This window comes from Bacillus rossius (assembly GCF_032445375.1).
Source record: "Bacillus rossius redtenbacheri isolate Brsri chromosome 4 unlocalized genomic scaffold, Brsri_v3 Brsri_v3_scf4_1, whole genome shotgun sequence".
Classification (NCBI taxonomy): Eukaryota; Metazoa; Arthropoda; class Insecta; order Phasmatodea; family Bacillidae; genus Bacillus; species Bacillus rossius.
In genome coordinates, this window is record NW_026962010.1 from 20,320,687 (window position 1) to 20,338,527 (window position 17,841).

General features: G+C 37.9%; 1 protein-coding gene across 1 annotated transcript in view; it reads left to right on the top strand.

Annotated features, from left to right (window-relative positions):
• The window catches only part of LOC134541579 (tRNA (34-2'-O)-methyltransferase regulator WDR6), a 46,709-nt gene that overhangs the window by 19,914 nt on the left and 8,954 nt on the right, over positions 1-17,841 (top strand). Inside the window, exons 6-12 of the mRNA XM_063385106.1 lie at positions 1,097-1,207; positions 2,238-2,568; positions 8,458-8,607; positions 10,875-11,026; positions 12,673-12,888; positions 13,248-13,434; positions 16,461-16,724. Coding sequence (XP_063241176.1) covers positions 1,097-1,207; positions 2,238-2,568; positions 8,458-8,607; positions 10,875-11,026; positions 12,673-12,888; positions 13,248-13,434; positions 16,461-16,724 — 1,411 coding nt within the window. The remainder of the gene's footprint in view (positions 1-1,096; positions 1,208-2,237; positions 2,569-8,457; positions 8,608-10,874; positions 11,027-12,672; positions 12,889-13,247; positions 13,435-16,460; positions 16,725-17,841) is intronic.

Here is a 17,841-nt window from a genome sequence, read left to right on the forward strand (position 1 = left end):
CTAACATACACTTTAAAAACTTAAAAAGTTTTATTAGTTATTAAATTAATCTAAAAATTTGAGATAGTATTATCTATATCTTATCAGATTTTAAAAATATTTTTTCATCACATATTAATGAACACAAGTTTCATATTCATAACATGAAATATATCTGTATTTTGGATGGGGTGGTGTAGTGGTATGATACTGGACTCACATTCTAGAGGTTGGGTTTGAATCCTGGTAAGGCCATCCTGAGTTCAGTTTTTTCCATGGTTTCCCAAAATCATTTCAGGTATTAGCTGGGATGGTTCCTTGCTATAGGCATTTCGACCATGGCTGATTCCTTCTTACATATCATTGTTTTGGTGAGAGTTATCATCCATAGGGACGTCGCTGTCAATGAGGTTGCGACAAACGCATGTTTGTCACCGTCGGACCTTGGGCAATTTTTCGGATATTATCGGCGTCAGAGTAGTGTTCGTATCCCCTCCCTTCCATTCTCTGCTTGCCCCTCCTACCCTCTCCAGTATTCCCAAGACCGCCCCCCAATTGAGGGATTATTTTCTTGTGATGGAGGCGTACTCTCTCTATCTTATATAATGTCATGTTAGCATACCTCTTCCGATTATTCCAACTCAGAACTTGGACGAGCATCTTGTCACGACCATGCCCGGGGATCGATCATAGGAGAGTTCTTGCTTCAAGTTTGCGACTTGATTATTCTTAGTGGCATTCTAGACCCGTGTTAACTACTTTGCATGTTTGTTAAAATTCTGTTTCACTGCCACGTTCAAAATTATTTGTTTATTTTCACTTGTTCATTCAATTTAGACTTACTGGTTGTTGCACCCATGATCAGCGCCTAGCTGGTACGTATCTCTGATTGATTAGTGCTTGTTTCGGTTAAAGTGTAGCAGATGATATGTCCTGAGAAAAAACATCGCTATGAAAAAGCACAGCAACCTTCATGAAAAGGGCAGATAATCTGGTTACACGTGGACACTCATGTGGTCTCCTGCACACGCATGAGTCACACTCGACCCTACTCTCTTCAAGCGAGGTACGTGTTGTCAGTCCTTGGTGGAGGACGGGTGTGCCTGTGTGTGTGCAGGACTCGCTGGTCTGCGTGTGGTCCGCCGGAGGTGACCTGGTGAAGCGCTGGAGAGTCCACCAAGGGGCGGGAGTGCGCAGCGTGGCCTATAGCATGGCTCATCACTTGCTGGTGAGAGCTTCCAGCTGTCACTGTCCATGAACACATCCTACGTATCCCGGTTTGGAACATTTACATGAACCAAACTATCTCAGAAATTATATGTTTCAAAGAAATTATACATTAAAAATTCAACCTTTTTTTAATGTATGTGTTTGTTTAGGTCTACTGATGACTGGCAGGCTGTAATTGCTAGCTAGTTTCCTGATTGTGTTCTTGCCACTAGCTAGTCTGTGTTTTAGTTGGCTGATGCTAGGTCAAGTTTACTTACTAACTTTTGATGGCCATTAGACAGAGCTATCATCATGTTACCACACTCGGCAATCAATTGTAATGCACATTTAACTGTGAATGCTAATGTAAAAAATTAAGAAAAAAATGGGAGTAAAATTTTAAAGGGCTGCTGTTTGTTTAGCTGGGGAGAGAAGACAATCTCAAAAGTGGGCATTTCTTGAGAGCTACTAGCAGGTGCATGTCCACATGGGAATATTTTTGTGCATGGACGACTAAATTCTCAGAGAGTTTTGCAAGATCTGGTTTTAAAATATTGGAAGCCTGACTCTCAAGACCTTGCCCACGTACCCTGCATTTGTGTCTACTCTGTTGTGTTTGCCATTGTTTTTCCGCTTCCAAATCCATTTTGATTGTTTGATAGTCTATTTTTGACATTGAACTCAAGATCTAAAGACTTTAGCAATCATATTTAGGGTAGACATGGGCCTATAATTCATTAAATTTATTTTACTACCTTTCTTGTGTATAGGCATAACCTTTCTTGTTGCAATCATGCATCCCCAGCCAGTGGAGTAGTTCCCTGAAAGCTGTCAAATTCAAGTTTGCGCATTACTGTTTGCACCTGTAACTTTGCAGGATTTTGTTTACAGGCTTATGTTCTTTAACAATTATTGCCTTTTTTTCCGGCATTCCCTGCCACCCGTTAATTTTTATGGCCCACTATTTGTGAACATTCTGTATATTTACATAGTATGTATAGATACACATGTTTGAGGATAAGAGTAAGTGTTGGTGCCGGCAAGACCAGGTGACGGGCGGGGCGGATAGCGGCGTGGCCCTGTGGCCCCTCGCCAGGTGGCAGGGTGGCGACGGAGGGGGCTGCCGGCCCCTGCCCGCCCTGCCCGCCCTGCCCGCGGGGGAGAAGCCTCGCAGGGTGGGGCTGCTGGCTAGCGGCCGGGTGGCGGCCGTCACCAGCGCCGGCCGCCTGATGCTGTGCGACGCTCGCCCGGGCCGCCCGCCCGAGTGGACGCAGAGCCACGGAGACCCCGCGCTGGCCAACTACTGCCTGATGGGCTTCTCGCCGTGCCGGCGCCACCTGGCGCTCGCCTCCTTCCGCGGCTCCGTCGTCATGTTCACAGGTCCGTGCCTGTCTTCACAGGCTACACTCCAAAACACACACATTTTTTTTTAACATTATTAAAGGCCAAGCAGTATTTTGATTTTTTACGTGTAAACATCTTGGCTCTCTGGATATACAGCATTTCGCAGGAGTAATTTCGTAAAAATGAAACGGAAGTTGATGAAGGAAAATGTGTCACAAAGGTTGCAGACCTTGTGTAGCAATATGCATCCCTATAGTCACTTTTGTAAACACTAGGGGACATACCAAATGTATTGGTGTGCCAAATGAAACTTAGAATAGTGAAACTACCCTGGACTATATTTTATGTGCGAAATGGTTTATACATTCATTAATATCATGTAAATATTGTCATTGAGAGTATTGTAGGTTATTAGGGTTGTGCGAAGGTTCGGTATACCGATACCGAAATCGAAATTTTGCTACTTTCATTTTCGATTTCGGTAAGAATTTCATCTGTCGAAGTTCGTTTTTAGCGAAATATTTCGAGCCAAACGAAAGTTCAATAGCTTACCGAAGTTCCGTTTGTTCTAGTTGAAAAAGAACTCGTAATTTAATAAAAATGTACTGTAGAATACCGGTACAATAACGTACCTTATTATAAAGTATATTTCACTTAACGAATTTTTTTTAAGTCCCCGCCAAAAATCGTATCTTCGCCATGCAAAACGGTTTCAGTTTAAAGTATCATATTTTCACTATAACGTAAAAATTCTACTAGTAGCGTGGCATTACTACACCAAAATTTACTTAAACTGGTAAATAAATTTCCAGCTAAATGATTAATGTAGTAGAACAAAGATACACAAATACCACCGCAACGCATTTTCTAACCTCTAAATTCTCAAAACAAAGTTAACAAACAGTTGCGCGCACAACCATAGATTATACCGTACGTAGTATGCGACGTGAGCAACACAACACCATTCGATACATCGAAAGACGGAAGTTTGAGAGAAGTATTAATTAGTTAGACAAAAGTGTTACGCTACGCTAAAAATACTGTTTGATGTCTGTGCCGGGATTGTTTATTGTTATTGTTGAGTTTATTTTCAGGTTACGTTATTTGGACACCGCATTGTATTTGTGCTACAATATGAATGATCCTGGAGATAAAAAGAAACGAAAGCAATTCACGCTTAAGTAAAAAGTGGATATACTCAGAGAACTAGACAAGGGGAAAAAAGCAAGTCGCAGTTGCTAATACATATGGCATTGCGGCTCTCCTGTAGCAATTTTTTATATATTTTTTTCTTTTTGTAAATATATGTATGCATGTTTCAGTACTAAGTACAAAAACTTGAGGTACCTGTAAGTACTTAGCACTGAGATTCTACTGTAATGTCTTCATATGATTTGCTTGTTATTACTAATAATGTAATAACATATGCAAATCATATAAAGACATTAATTAGAAAAAAGATTTCCATTAAGATTAATTTACGTGGTGATGAAAAAAACTCACATTAATGAAAATACGGTAAAATCATAATTTGAACAAACATGGCAGATAAAGTAAACAAAATTCAACCGTGATTACAGTAGGCCTAGGTATCAAAACAAAATCATGCAATATTTGAAAAATTACCTGATTCATTTGCTTTCAAACAGTAGTGTAGGTACTATATTCGTAAAACATACATTCCAGAACTGTTAGTACAGTATTTAGTATTTACCGTATACACATAAACAAAGAACGTACCTACTTTTATTCGCGCACAGCCAAACAAAAACATTGTCGTCTGCTTTATTTAAATTTTACATACTCTGACTGGCATATAAAATCCTCATAATATACAGCCAATTAGACAAAAAGGTCAACAAGTCACTGCGTGTAATGACCACTTGGCAGCAACCATTTGTTATTTTTTGTTTTGACCATGTCCCTTGCCTGGTCTACAGCTTCCTGAGCTAGCCATGTGTGACAGTGGTGCAAGATGGCGGCCGTTCCGCAGTAGTCACGTATTTTTTCATCAGTACCATGCACATGATAAATATATTATCATAGACTGCGACATTACGACTGTAAAGGAAATAGTCTGTGCACTGAAAGATCTGGATTGATTCTTGAAATTTACGAGTGACATGGGGCTGTGTTGTGTGGTCTAGGGCGGATGTTGATTATATTAAATAATAATATTTATATATATATCAAAAGGTACCAAAATGATTTATGTAATAGAATTTATTACTGAAGAGCAAATTTTGGGGCACTTTTTTCTTTGTTAATTAAAAAATTTCGCTTAACTTTCGTTAAGAATATATTTATCTCATAGAAAAATTCATTTTCGTTTCACTTTCGCGAAACTTGATAAATTTTATTTCACTTTCATTTCGTGTGGAAAAAGTCACTTTCGCACATCCCTATAGGTTATGTTATGATCGTGTTGGACGGAAGTATACGACATCCTCCAGGGCAAGCACAGGTGAAGGTATGTGCCGCTACAGTTACGGCCTAGCTGCAGCTCACCGCATGCACCAGCCGCAGGGAGTCATCTGCGTGGGAAGTCTACATCTCGCGTAGTTATTATACTCTCCTGAGCAGTTCTGAAGTTCATATAAGTTCACCGCTCGCTCGTTCAACTTTGGTAGCAGTATTTTTTAAATGTTAAAGTGTGGGTAAAGCTTGTTTTAAATAATAGAAGGATATTCTCATTGATAGAATTTTGAAAAGAAAATTTATACATTTTCAGTGTAAATAAAGTAGAAGAAACAATTTCGGGGTATTTGGTCACACAAGGAGCACAATGATGTTAGTTTTTCATATCACGCAAATTATATAATGCTTTGAAAAATTTAGGATATTCCTATTCAATTCGTGAAAGTAAATTAATGATTCAGCAGATAATTTAACTTTTCTATAAAATGTAAATGCAACACAAAAAATTATGATGCCTAAATTTATGTGAGACATACTGGAGAAAAATTGTTGTTTATTTTGTTATATCTTTATATTCAGTGTAGGTCAGTGGCGGATTCTAGAAAAAATTTTTCTGTGAAAAGGGGAAGTTGAAAAAAAATTGAAAAAAAATTTAATTTGAACAAGTGGATTTAAAACAACCTATATTACTATTGACACACACACTGATATATAGGTCACATGCAACATGGCTTCTCACACAGTAACACTCTGTCTTAACTGATATTTTTGAATTTTTTTTTATAATTTGGAGGGCAGGGGGATATATCCACTCCCTTGCATCTGCCATTGTGTAGGTACATATGAAACTTGTCATAAATTGATATGGTATGAAAATGAAACAAAACTGTTTAGGTAAGGTCAAGAGCTGTTGATTGATTGATTGATTTCATACCAACTTTGCAAGACAAGGTTTTGTAAAAGTAAATGAACTTACATTCGGGAAGATCTAGTTTTTTAAATTCTGCTCCATTCATCCTTATTTTCATTTTACACGTGTGTCCGAAATCACTCCAGGCAAATGCTGGGATGATATCTTATGATACACCATGGCTGATGATTTCTCCAATTTTACTGACTCGAACTTTATGGATATGTATTGAACTTATGTTTCATCTACATAAAAGTCAATATAGACGGTGAAAAGCTGATGAGCTGCTAATGAGCATAAACAGAATGAATGAGTGTGGTAACCAGAGCATCCCAAGAAAACTCACCAAGCATGGGAACGTCTGCCACATATCCCACTTGTGAGTCATCAGGATTAGACCCCACTAGAATCAAACACGAAACACCTTGGTAGGAGGCAAGTGATTTGACCACCAACCACCGGGGTCCTAAGTCCATCTGTTAATGACCACATTGTTGATGAAACTGGATACCAAATGGCTGTATGTACCGTTCTTTTGCCCGGCAATAAATTAACTTGATTTTACAGCACATGAGCAGGTAGTGTCTATATAGTGTAGCCAGTAACCACATTGCTATTAAGTGGTGTATTTGGGGGGGGTGAGTAAAGAACGTCTCCCACAATATTTTTAAAAATCTATATAAATCTAGTATACTCACTAACAAAAGGAAAGTATTTGAAAGCAAACAGCAGGCAACGTAGTTGTATTTCCCCCCCTTCCTCTCACCAAGGAATTAAATTCTGTGAATGCTACTGAGATGAATAGCTTCTCTGTTACTTATTGTAAGAAAGAATAGCTGTAGGGCATCTTACTTGTGAATACAATTTAATATAAAGTTTTTTTTTTACTATTATATATTTCAGATGACAGAAACACAAATAAATGTTTGATGTTTAAACAACTTAGCTTTTGGTATATGACATTTGGTAGGAGTAATTTAGTGAAAATGGAAAGGATGTCAATGTACGGAAATGTGCAAAAATAATGGCGGACCCATGTGTAGCAACATAAACTTGTACAGTCACTTTTGTAAACATAGGTATACAATATTATGCAATAATAATGTTGCATTAGCTCTTTGTAGCCTCACTAGGTGCTAACTTCATCCACAGGATCACATCTTTGACAGTTTTTGTTTAGAAAACAAGCTGTTCAGAATTGAAGCCCCAAACGTGTTTATGCGCAGCCTTTGCATGCATCTATCACCTAGCAATAGGTATAAGATTGACTTGCCTAGTTTTTTGATGGAGTATTTATTATAATAGACGGTTGTCCCATATGTCAACTTAAATACTTGGATTATTATTTTAATGGCTGACCAGCGGGTTAAATTACCATTTCCATAGAAGTGGGTTGCTGCCAATGTAAAGTTAAAAATTACTGTTTATTTTTTTACATACAAACATAAATACTGGTAGTTTTGTTGATAGCTTATTGAGTCGTAGTATCACTGTCATACAGAAACAGTACTGTGTAATTGGATGTACAGTAAAACTTTTTTTACAACTTTAAAGGATAAGTAAAAATATTGAAAATATGCATGCAGTTATAAAAAAGATATATTTTCATTAAGTTTGTATGACATGAGTAGGGACAAGATTGTCTGGTGAATTGCGATAAAATTGAAATAACACCGAAAAATATGCCAAATCACCACATAACACCAAAATGCAAGTTAATACACCATACTCATGCAGCACCGAAATGCAAGTTATGTCATGGAACTAAGCCTAATTTAATCAAAACTTAATTCAAATCATAAAAAAAGAAAACTTTTAATGTTCAGAATTCAAGGAATGTTGTTATTTCGAGGCAAAAAATTGTACCAAATTGCATGTATCAGAAAAATTTAATTCAATTTGTTTTATTGTGCATCTCTTATTGAATCAATTTCAATTCATAAATGCTCACTAATTTATTTTTATTGTTCTAAATGTATCTGTTTTGGAACAATTAATGAAGAATTATTTTACCAAAAAAATGCAGCATATAAATTTCACCCCTATTTCAGTGGAGCAAGTATTACAAAACAGTTTTTATAAAAAATTAAAACAGCACCGAAATCCTCTCTTTTAAATATGAAATTGGACTGAAAATAAAACAAAATCTTGTCTCTACACGTAAAACCACAAAAAAATGAGTAAGTTTTTGAGAAATTGTAAAATTGGGGTGTGTAACTAAAAGTGTTAAATTGCGATTAGGATAGCTGCAAATTACATACTGTGAATTATTTTTGGTGGAGGAACTTTGTTTTATATTTAACTATATGTCTATATATCTTTAATGTATATTAATGTTTTAAGTATGCTCAGGATATTTGAAAAACACAAGCAAAAGTATTTTCAGACGTAATTATTTTTTAATGGGCTTAAAATATTAACATTTTCTTATCAAAGGAAAAGTTATGTCATAGTTATTTATTAATGTGTTAATCTTTAAGTTATCTTTGAAACTATGGCACATTTTGAGCTCATGCTGCCTGGCAGTGACAGTTAGTGGCAATAAGTGTGTTACACATGAAGTTTTCATAAATTAATGTGTTTGGATGATGTGCAAGAAAGTGGCAGTGAAGATGACTGCCGCCTAGTGAAGATAATCGAAGCAACAGCAGCAGTGGACGGCCGCATCTTCTCTCTTCACTGGCTCAGCTCCGACAGTATTCTGACGTGTGGTGCTCGCGGAAAACTGGAGATATGGAAGATTGACTGTGAGTGTGCTCTAACTCATCTTTGTCATCAGTTTCTCTAATTGAAACCCCATAACCATTTACAGGTGCGCGCAGACCAGGGTTGGAAAAAAAAAACAACAGATTGTTTGCTTTAAAAAAAAAAAAAAAAAAAACCTAGTTTTGTTCAAACTAGGTTTTTTAGGTTTAAAGCAGGTTTTTCTTAATTACGTTAGTTATTCTGTTTCTCAGCATGTTCAAATGAAAGCCATACAACATCGCGCTTTCTGCCACTCAAGTTGAACCAAAAAAGTTATAACATCAAATATATATATAAATATATAACAGCAAACCTGCACATCTGACTGGGACTTAACCTTAGAAAGGGTATTACCTACAGGAGGAGAATTCTCCTTAGAATAGGTGTTTCTTACTGAATGGAGTTTAACAGTTCAGCCGGAGATTTTCCACAGAATAGGAATTAAATATTAAATATTTTAAATTTTAGAGAAGTAGTTAGCTGGCTATGATTTAAAACTTATTTGGATAATTTAAACTATAAGATCTTGATTAGTAGATAATGTTTGTTTCTTTAAATCATAATAAACATTAATGACAATGAAATTAGACCATTCATTAAAAACATTAAGATATTCTATTTAAAAATTCATAATTTAAAAAACTATTAAGTTTTTATAGAAACCACTTGGTTTAAAAACCAACTGGTTTAAATTGGCCAACCCTGGTGCAGACTTACAAAGAACTTGGTTTTCAAAAGTTTTCAGATAAGATTTTTTAAGGCACATGCCATTGCAAACATGGTTATGTGCTAAGTAATTTTCTTTTTTTTGCCTAATGAAGTCATTAGAATCGCAAACATTGCATATTTTAGAGACAAAGTTAGAGTGTTGTTTTATATCAGTTGGATTTTCAAATGGTCGATTTGGTTTTAACTGGATTTATTTTAATAAATGCTATTTATTTTATAAGATGGTGCAATATTCAAAACATACAAGATGCTGAAATGTTACTTAAAACTTTTCCACAAAAAGTGTCATGTTCATAGTGGTAGAAACCACATTTTGCTTGAAACAAAATCTAAATTTAAAAAAATGTATTTCACAGGTAGACCTTTGCCAATATCAGTTTTTGATCTCAAATTGAATATGAATATCAAATTATTTATTGAATACGAATATTGAATTTGAATAGTAAGAATTATAATCCAACAACATTTTTTTTCCACATAGGTATGAATACATGTACATATATACAAATACAAATTGAAAGAAAAAGTACATAAATGTTTAGTGTAGTGGCTTCTGGGAAAGGTTGGTTGGATTAAGTTAGCTACAATTACTATAGGTAAAATTTTGTTGAAATATTCATATTTTGACAGGGTAATATAAGTAATTATTTTTCATAGTAATCAAACTAGTATCTGCAAAAAAAAAAAAAAAAAAAAAAACAGTGCAAAGCACTATGTAAATAAATTTCCAGAAGGTGATTTTAAAAAGAATGTACATTTAACTGCAGTGTTTTGATTTTTACAGACATTTATTCTTATCAGTATGTTGTCAGTTCTAATATATTTTTAACAAACTGCCAGACTCTCTTTTCCCATAAAATACTTTAGCTGATAACGTGGGTGTTAGTAATGGTTCCGAATTACTGTGTTAAATTCGGCTTTACTAAATTAGTCTTATCAAAATGTACGTGGTCAGATGTAGCAAAAAACTCCTTATAATAAAACTAAAACATTATGTAAATCCTGTGTAAATTTTTTCCCCACCTAACGAGCAAATCTTCTGTGATCCTATCCCACACAGCCGTATTCGTAAATGGCTGAATATTTGTTTTTTTCTAAGTGTTGGCAATCAAAATCGAATCAAATGCGAACAATAAAGTATTCATTTTGGTATTCCAAAATTTGAATATTCGCACAGGCCTAGCTACAGGTACACATCAATAACTGCATAAGGTGAAAATGTGGTAGTAAAATGTGCATTATCAACTAGGGAAACATAGTTAATTTTTACGATTTACTGGGTATGAATATTTTGTTACTAACTAAATACCAAAATTAAAAAAAATTAAAAAAAAAATTCATAAAAATATGAGGTTAAAGAGTTAAAATGATTTCATTTATGTTTAATTTTACAAATTTACCACCATTTTGGTGTTACATAGTGTGTTGACTCATATTTCCGTGTTATCTTGGTTTTATCGCAGTCCCCCTGAGTAAAGTAGTTTGTTCCCTGTGTGTGAGTGGTCGGAGTGCATGCGTGTGGCCTGGCGAATGCGACCAGACGGAGGGGGCGCGCTGGCGAAGGAGCGGCAGCTGGAGCTGCCGGCCAGCAAGGAGCGCTGGACCACGGCCGCCGTGTGCCACGGACACATGCTCGTCTGCGGGGACCGGCTCGGGAGCGTCCACGTGTACGACTTGCGCGACTCCTGCCGGGTGAGCGCCCGGCTCACAGCCCGCTCTCCAGTCTGCACTCACCATGTGCCATCTTTGTTTCAACCATTTTGGTGCCTGAACAATTTTCTATCTTAACTTTGAGAAAGTATAATATAACTCAAATGAATGCTTGAACTTAATAGTTGATGGTTGCTCTAAGTATTTTCCCCTGTAAATTCATTGGCATTTAGTTTTGAATTATTTTTGTGAATTACTTACATTTGCTATACTATCATCAATAAAATTATTTTCTAAATTTTGTAATTTTTTTTTAATGTCTTGTCTCAGTGTTACCAAAGGCAAATTTTCGATTTTAAATGATAAAAAAAAATTTTTGTGGAATGAAAATTGGCAATATGGCTTCTTTGGGTTCCTATTATAGCTGGGTCGATGCCAATCACAGGTAGATTATTTGGCAGATATTGTCATCTTCATCTTACCAGTTATCGGAATCATGCCTGCCGATATTTCATGCCGATTAGCTAGTGTATTTACCCGTAGAAGGTTTGCCCTTGCATATGGGTCACATCTGTAGAGATGTAAATAAAAAGTGAACATTTTCATCGTAAGGGTTGCCCTCGAAAATGGGGAGGTAAGCTACTCTTTATTGTCAGTTGCTTCTATAAAACTAGCTCGCACATTACTAAACTTTTTCCGGGCAGGGGTGCGTGCAGTTTTTACATGGAATGTTAACAGTTGAAAGCCTGGGAAATCTCGCGCAATGTTTGGGGCAATGTTGTGTCATAAGAACCTGTCTAGTTAGGAGAGAGACACGTGAATATTGTGTACGGAGCTAGCCCACGGACATTGCGGTGATAAGATTCACAATGCACACACACTATTATTTTATATTTATATGTTTATAGTTTCCCGCTCCACCAGTCAGCCATGTTACTTACCAGCGCTGACCTGGCTGGCCTGCCGGCAGCTGTAAGGCGACAGACATAGCATAACAGCTCAGTTTAATGTAATTTAGTCACACTGCTGGATATTGTAATTAAACCTTTATACTCTGAATGTTATATTTCTTAAAAACCAACAGAGGCTAGTTATTTAAGCACATATTCAACCAATGTATTTGTAAACTTGATTCAAATTGAACCAATATTCCATGCATAATCAGCTGTAAAAAATTACTTTAAGCTGCTGATATTTCAAATAGTTATGCTGTTTATGAAATATTTTAAAATTACATTTTGGTGCCTTTTTTATAATGCTACAGTTTTATTCTTCTTTCAGAAAATTATGGGCTCTTGTTACTCCACTTTCTCGACACTTTCTTTATGATTTGGTTAACTTTCAATGTGTGTAAAACAATGAAAATTAACTTTGCTCGCAGATGACCAAGAGTGACTGGCAAAACCGGACACCAAAATTGTGTTGGACCAAAAGGTAACTGTAAATTGAAAGCAGGGATTAAAAGGAATAAACTAAAAGGAAGCCTTAAGTTTTGAATTGATTGAGATTAAGCATTTTTGTTTTATATTCTGATTTTAGCAGGTAACATCACAATACAATAAGTATAATGTGTTTTGTAGAATATTGGAGGCATGTGGAAACTTATATTTTTACCATTATATATATATGTGAAACCTAGTGTGGCCCGCGGCGAAGGCCAGTGCTGACGATGTGGGCGCGTGTGGCAGACGCAGAGCTTCTCGAGACTGCACGGCCACCTGGGCGTGTGCTCGCTGGGCGCGCGGGACGGCAGCCTGTGGTCCACGGGTCGGGACAGGACGATGCGGAGGTTCCAGCTAGAGGGGGACTCCCTCCGGTACCTGCACGCGGACAAGCTGCCCATGGAGTGGTGTGCGGGGACCGTGGTCTACCGCGACTCGCTGCTGGTGCTGGGGTTCTCAGAGGTGAGGCAGCAGCCCACAGTCACCTGGTAGTTGGTGTGTCTACAGCGTCGAATACAGGTGTTTCAAATTACAATTTTCTAAATACATATGCACAGCAATTAACAAATCAGCAAATAATGTATCTTGTAACAAAAATTTGACACTTTTGAAGACGTAGTTGACAATTTCATGGACGTGTACACGTGAACAGCACGGCACAGCAAATTAATTCATTAATCAAATAAAGGTGGCCAAATTTTTGGCATGTAATTTTATAGCGCTAAGCCCAGTGTCTGGAACTCGTCAGACCTGATATACGTGAGAGGCACTCAAAGAAGAGTGGAAATGCACCCTGACAATGACAATGATGGTGACGGCAGCGGCAGCTGATGGTGTGGAGCCCCGCGGAGGGGCAGGCCGTCCTGGAGGTGACCTGCGGGGGCGGTCATCGCTCTTGGGACTTCCGTCTGGTGGGGGACGAGCTGGTCCTGTTGTTCGTGAAGGCATCGCAGGTCCATCGGAGCGTATCCCACATCGACCGGCTCGTCAGGCCGTCCTTGCAGGCTAGTGTCGAGTGTTCGTTGGGCTACTCTTTGCATGGGAGAGTAGTACATCCTTGTTTTTTAAAAGATTTCATTGAAGTGAGGTTTATCATGTAGTATTAAACATGCACCTATCACCTTTATATTTTATTTCCTTTCCAATTTTCGTTCAGTTTTACTTGAAGACTAAACCTGAAATTATTTTTGATGTTTTATCTGCAAAATACTGTATATACTCGTGTATAGCGCGCCCTTTTTTCCCCTCAAGTAAAGGAAAAAATCAAGGATGCGCGCTATACACGGAAAAAAAAAGTTAGTGAGAAGGGGCGGGGAGGAGGAGTGGTAGTCGTTAACTGCCGGGTGATGGGTGGCGTTTCTGGCCAGCCCCCACACATACGCACAAGCGACGAGGCATCTCTTTCACACACACACACACACACACACACACACACAGACTCACAACCTGGTCTCTCGCACGCACACGTTCACACACACACACACACACATACGCACCTTGTTTATTTTTAGACCTCCCCCCTCTACAAAAAGCCAGCACAGGAGCTAGTAAAAAAGAGAGAGAGAGAGAGAGAGGGAGAGAGAATGTTGTCACCAGTCCCCCGCCCACTTCCTTGCTTCCTCGTCCTAGCAGCTACCTGTGAGTCATCTAGTCCTCCACGCCAGCTTAGCAACAGTGAAGGGAGTGGTGGTGTTTAGTCCTGTCAACTGTCAAGCATACTTGATGGTCATAGTCCCGTTCCTGCCTGCCTCCCTCCCTCCCGCCCGAGTACCAGTTGTGACGATACAGCGCTTAATTATCTTCCGTCTACACAGCAGAGTTTAGCTTGCTCGTGTCATTTCAGATGGTACAGTATTCCACAAAAGTTTCGCTTTCAGGTGGAAGAGTATTTAATTTAAGTATTTTCCTGACACATCACCACACATAAATTTAAATAATCATTTGTTTCATAAATACCACAAAATGTTAGTAAACTTTATTTATGGGAAAAAAAAATTTAATTTTTTTTCTTTGGAATGTGTTGCAAAAATCGTGGTGCGCGCTATACACGAGTAAATACGGTATTTAATGGAGTTTAATTCTTATGGATTACATGATGGAAAATTTGATGTGAGAATTAAATTGTCTATGTACAGTGGTTGCTATGTAGTGGTAAAGCAGGTCTGGTTTTCTCTGCACCAACCACACAGCCACTGAGGTCGTGGGAGGTGGCAATGTCCTTGTTAATATATGCCTGCTGCTTGTGTACATGTTTCACCTTCAAGTGCACCTGCATAATGGCTTGGTTAAACTGCACAGATGCATGGAGAGTGTGTTGCGTCACACCGGACCCTATGGAATGGGCTGGGAGCGGCCGGCTTGTTAGGGAAGCAACACATCGCTTGCCAATTGGTTAAAGGTTAAGTTGTTTCCAGTAGGTTGGCAGTGTTGGGAAGGTGTGCAGCAATGTCACATACTCAACAACACTGAAATCATATTGGTCATGCTACTTGAAAAAGCCTTTAAGTTTGTCGGGCACGGATGGCGAACGAATGACACGCGTGCCAGTGGTGGCACGCTACAAAATAATTAGGGTACGCCAATAATTAAAGAATCTATGTACTTTATCGCTAAAATGAACAAATTACAAACCTAATATAATTATTAGCATATAATTAGCAACAGCAGAAATCACACTAACCTTTTCTTTTATTTAAATAAACATAAAATAGTAAACATTTCGATAGCTGTACAAATTTTGAGTAGCAAATAAAGAGTCTTTAATAGGGATGGACATGTCGATTCTTCTGTGCTTTGATTCTACCTGGAATTGAACCGTCGATTCTCAAGCTGTTAGGAGGAATTGTACCAAATAAGAAATTGTATCATATTTAGAATGGTAGGTTTGTAAGAACTGTTGATAATGTGGATGTTAATTAGATTAACATAAATTTATTCTTGCCACAAATGTGTATTTTCCAGCCAGTAAGCTAACAGTGTTCACGCAACTCACCTAGCACTAATACTTATATAAAAATGCAGTAAATTATTTTAAGGTTAGATTACAACCGCAATCACCTATATTTATTCCCCAACACTATACTAACAAAAATGGCTTTTTGTACTTTCGGGAAAACATTTGAAACTCATTTCAATATAACAGCGTTTATTTCATAAATACAACATTAACGTAACTTTTCTCTCCAATTGTTAAATAATATCTTTCACTTCCAACGTAGACGAGCAACCATGCTGCCATGTTGAAGTAAAAAATTTAACATGTGCAGGGCAACGTTGATACTTTTACGTAAATATTTTTCGCTTTCAGACTTCAAAAACTAAGCAAACATTGTCAACCGATAGTAATCAAAATAAAGAGAAATCCAGCAGGTAGCTTTGCCTTAACTGCGTACCACACTAGACACTTGCAAAAAGCTAAACGTAAACACGTTGCCACAAAAACCTTTATCTGCACCCTACCGGCAAAGGGACGTGGAATGGGGGTTGTTAAGCAATGGGGGTTGTTAAGCGCTGACAGCAGTCGACAGGAAGTGGTATCTATTTTTAGATATGCGCTGCCTACGGCAGTACAGCACTCGGCAAGAGAAACGCAGTAACACGCCACTCACCATAAGAAACTTATTTTCTGTCCGATTTTCTTCGGATTTTCAGCAATTTTTTCACGGTTCCTCGAAATTGGGTTGTAATAGAGAGGTGGTCGCAATAAATGGGGTCGCAACAAAAAGGTTTTACTTTACTTGTTTCTCAATTTTTCCATACAGACAGAAACTTAACATCCTGTTTCTATTTCTTTTTCATATATGTTATAATCTTGAATATTACGTAAAATAATTTTAACATGTATTTACCCCACAAAAATTAAATTTTCAGTTAAGCTCACAATACATTTAACATCAGCATTTGAATAATTTTGTTAGCAGTGTTGAGATGATATTGCCATGGTGAATACAGAGGACTGATGTAGTGATGTGTGTACTGGAGGTGGTACGAGGTACGGAGTTGTGCTGACGGTCGGTAGTGCTTGCTGCAGGCAGGCCTGCACGCGAAGGAGCTGAACGCCGCGCTGCTCCTGCCCGGGCCACACGCCCTGCTGGTCTCGGCGGGGGAGGACACCACCCTGAGGGTCACCCCGCTGCGGGGTTGTTCCGCCCTCACCTCGCTGGCGGTGCTCCACGGTCACATCTCCAGCGTGAGGGCCCTGGCGTCGTGGCGGGAGTCCGACCGCACCTCGCTCCTCTTCTCGGCCGGCGGTCGCGCCGAGGTGCGCGTCTGGAGGCTGTCCGTGCCCGAGGCCACAGGTTTGTCACCCCCACTCTGCTTCAGCTGACATACACACTTTGTTTGGTTAGTTTTGTCATCGATACTCGATACATTATATTAGCTGGTCTGGTGCTACATGAATCAGTGTTTGTTCTGTTTGTCAAATCACAATACTCAGCAGTTTGTTACTCTGATTGTTTGCTGAAGAATCCGTCATAAAAGTGACATCTAATTTTACTAGAGTGTGATTTATTCCGTTCATGTCACCTTTCTTACCGGTGTACAAAAATCCTACCTTCAAATCTGGAGGTGCCAACTTTGTTCGTTTATAAACCATTTCTCAATTATTTCAGGGATGATTTGGTCATCAATTAGGATGTTTCACCTGCTTTTGAATAGATGTTACACTCATATTTTACTAATTCGTAGAAGCCAATATACATGGTTCATGGTTGTTGTGGAGACATAACATGATATAAAACAGGTTTAAGTTATATGACTAGTCACTTGTAATTCAATATAGTCAATAAACATTCATGCTTAAGGTGTTGAAACAGAAATACAAAGTTGTCTGATGTGTAAATTTTCTTTTAAAGACTTTTCAAACTTTATGACCTTTATCTGTTTGTCTTCGTTGCTGTTGTGTACTGCTTATAAAAATGTAGCCAGCGCTAGTTGGCATCATTCATGTTTGGTTATGTTGATTTCCATGTAGAACGTGCCCACGTAGTTGAATATCGATATCGATGGCTTGCTGATTGCTCGGAACGCGCATACTCTGTCTAGTGACGAGTTAATTACATTTAATAACCTGCACTCTTTCGTGGGAAGTATATACATACTATGACAATAGTTATGTGTTAGTTTCGGCTCACGATTGGTTTTTTCTATTTTAAGTTGAACAAAATGTTTTTGTTGCATTGCTTATTAACTTAAATTATTTGGCATGCTTTTGTATACTCTTCTTTTTAAATAAACTTACTTTCCATGAGTAGGTTTTGTTTTTATGAATAACTTTACCTAACAAAAATGCTTTTTTCACATAAAAATTGCACCCAAACTTTTAAAAACTTGATTTTAGTATAAGATGTACAACATTATGCGATAAAACTCTGTAAATATTATTTTTATTAATTTTTGACCCATGTTCTACAT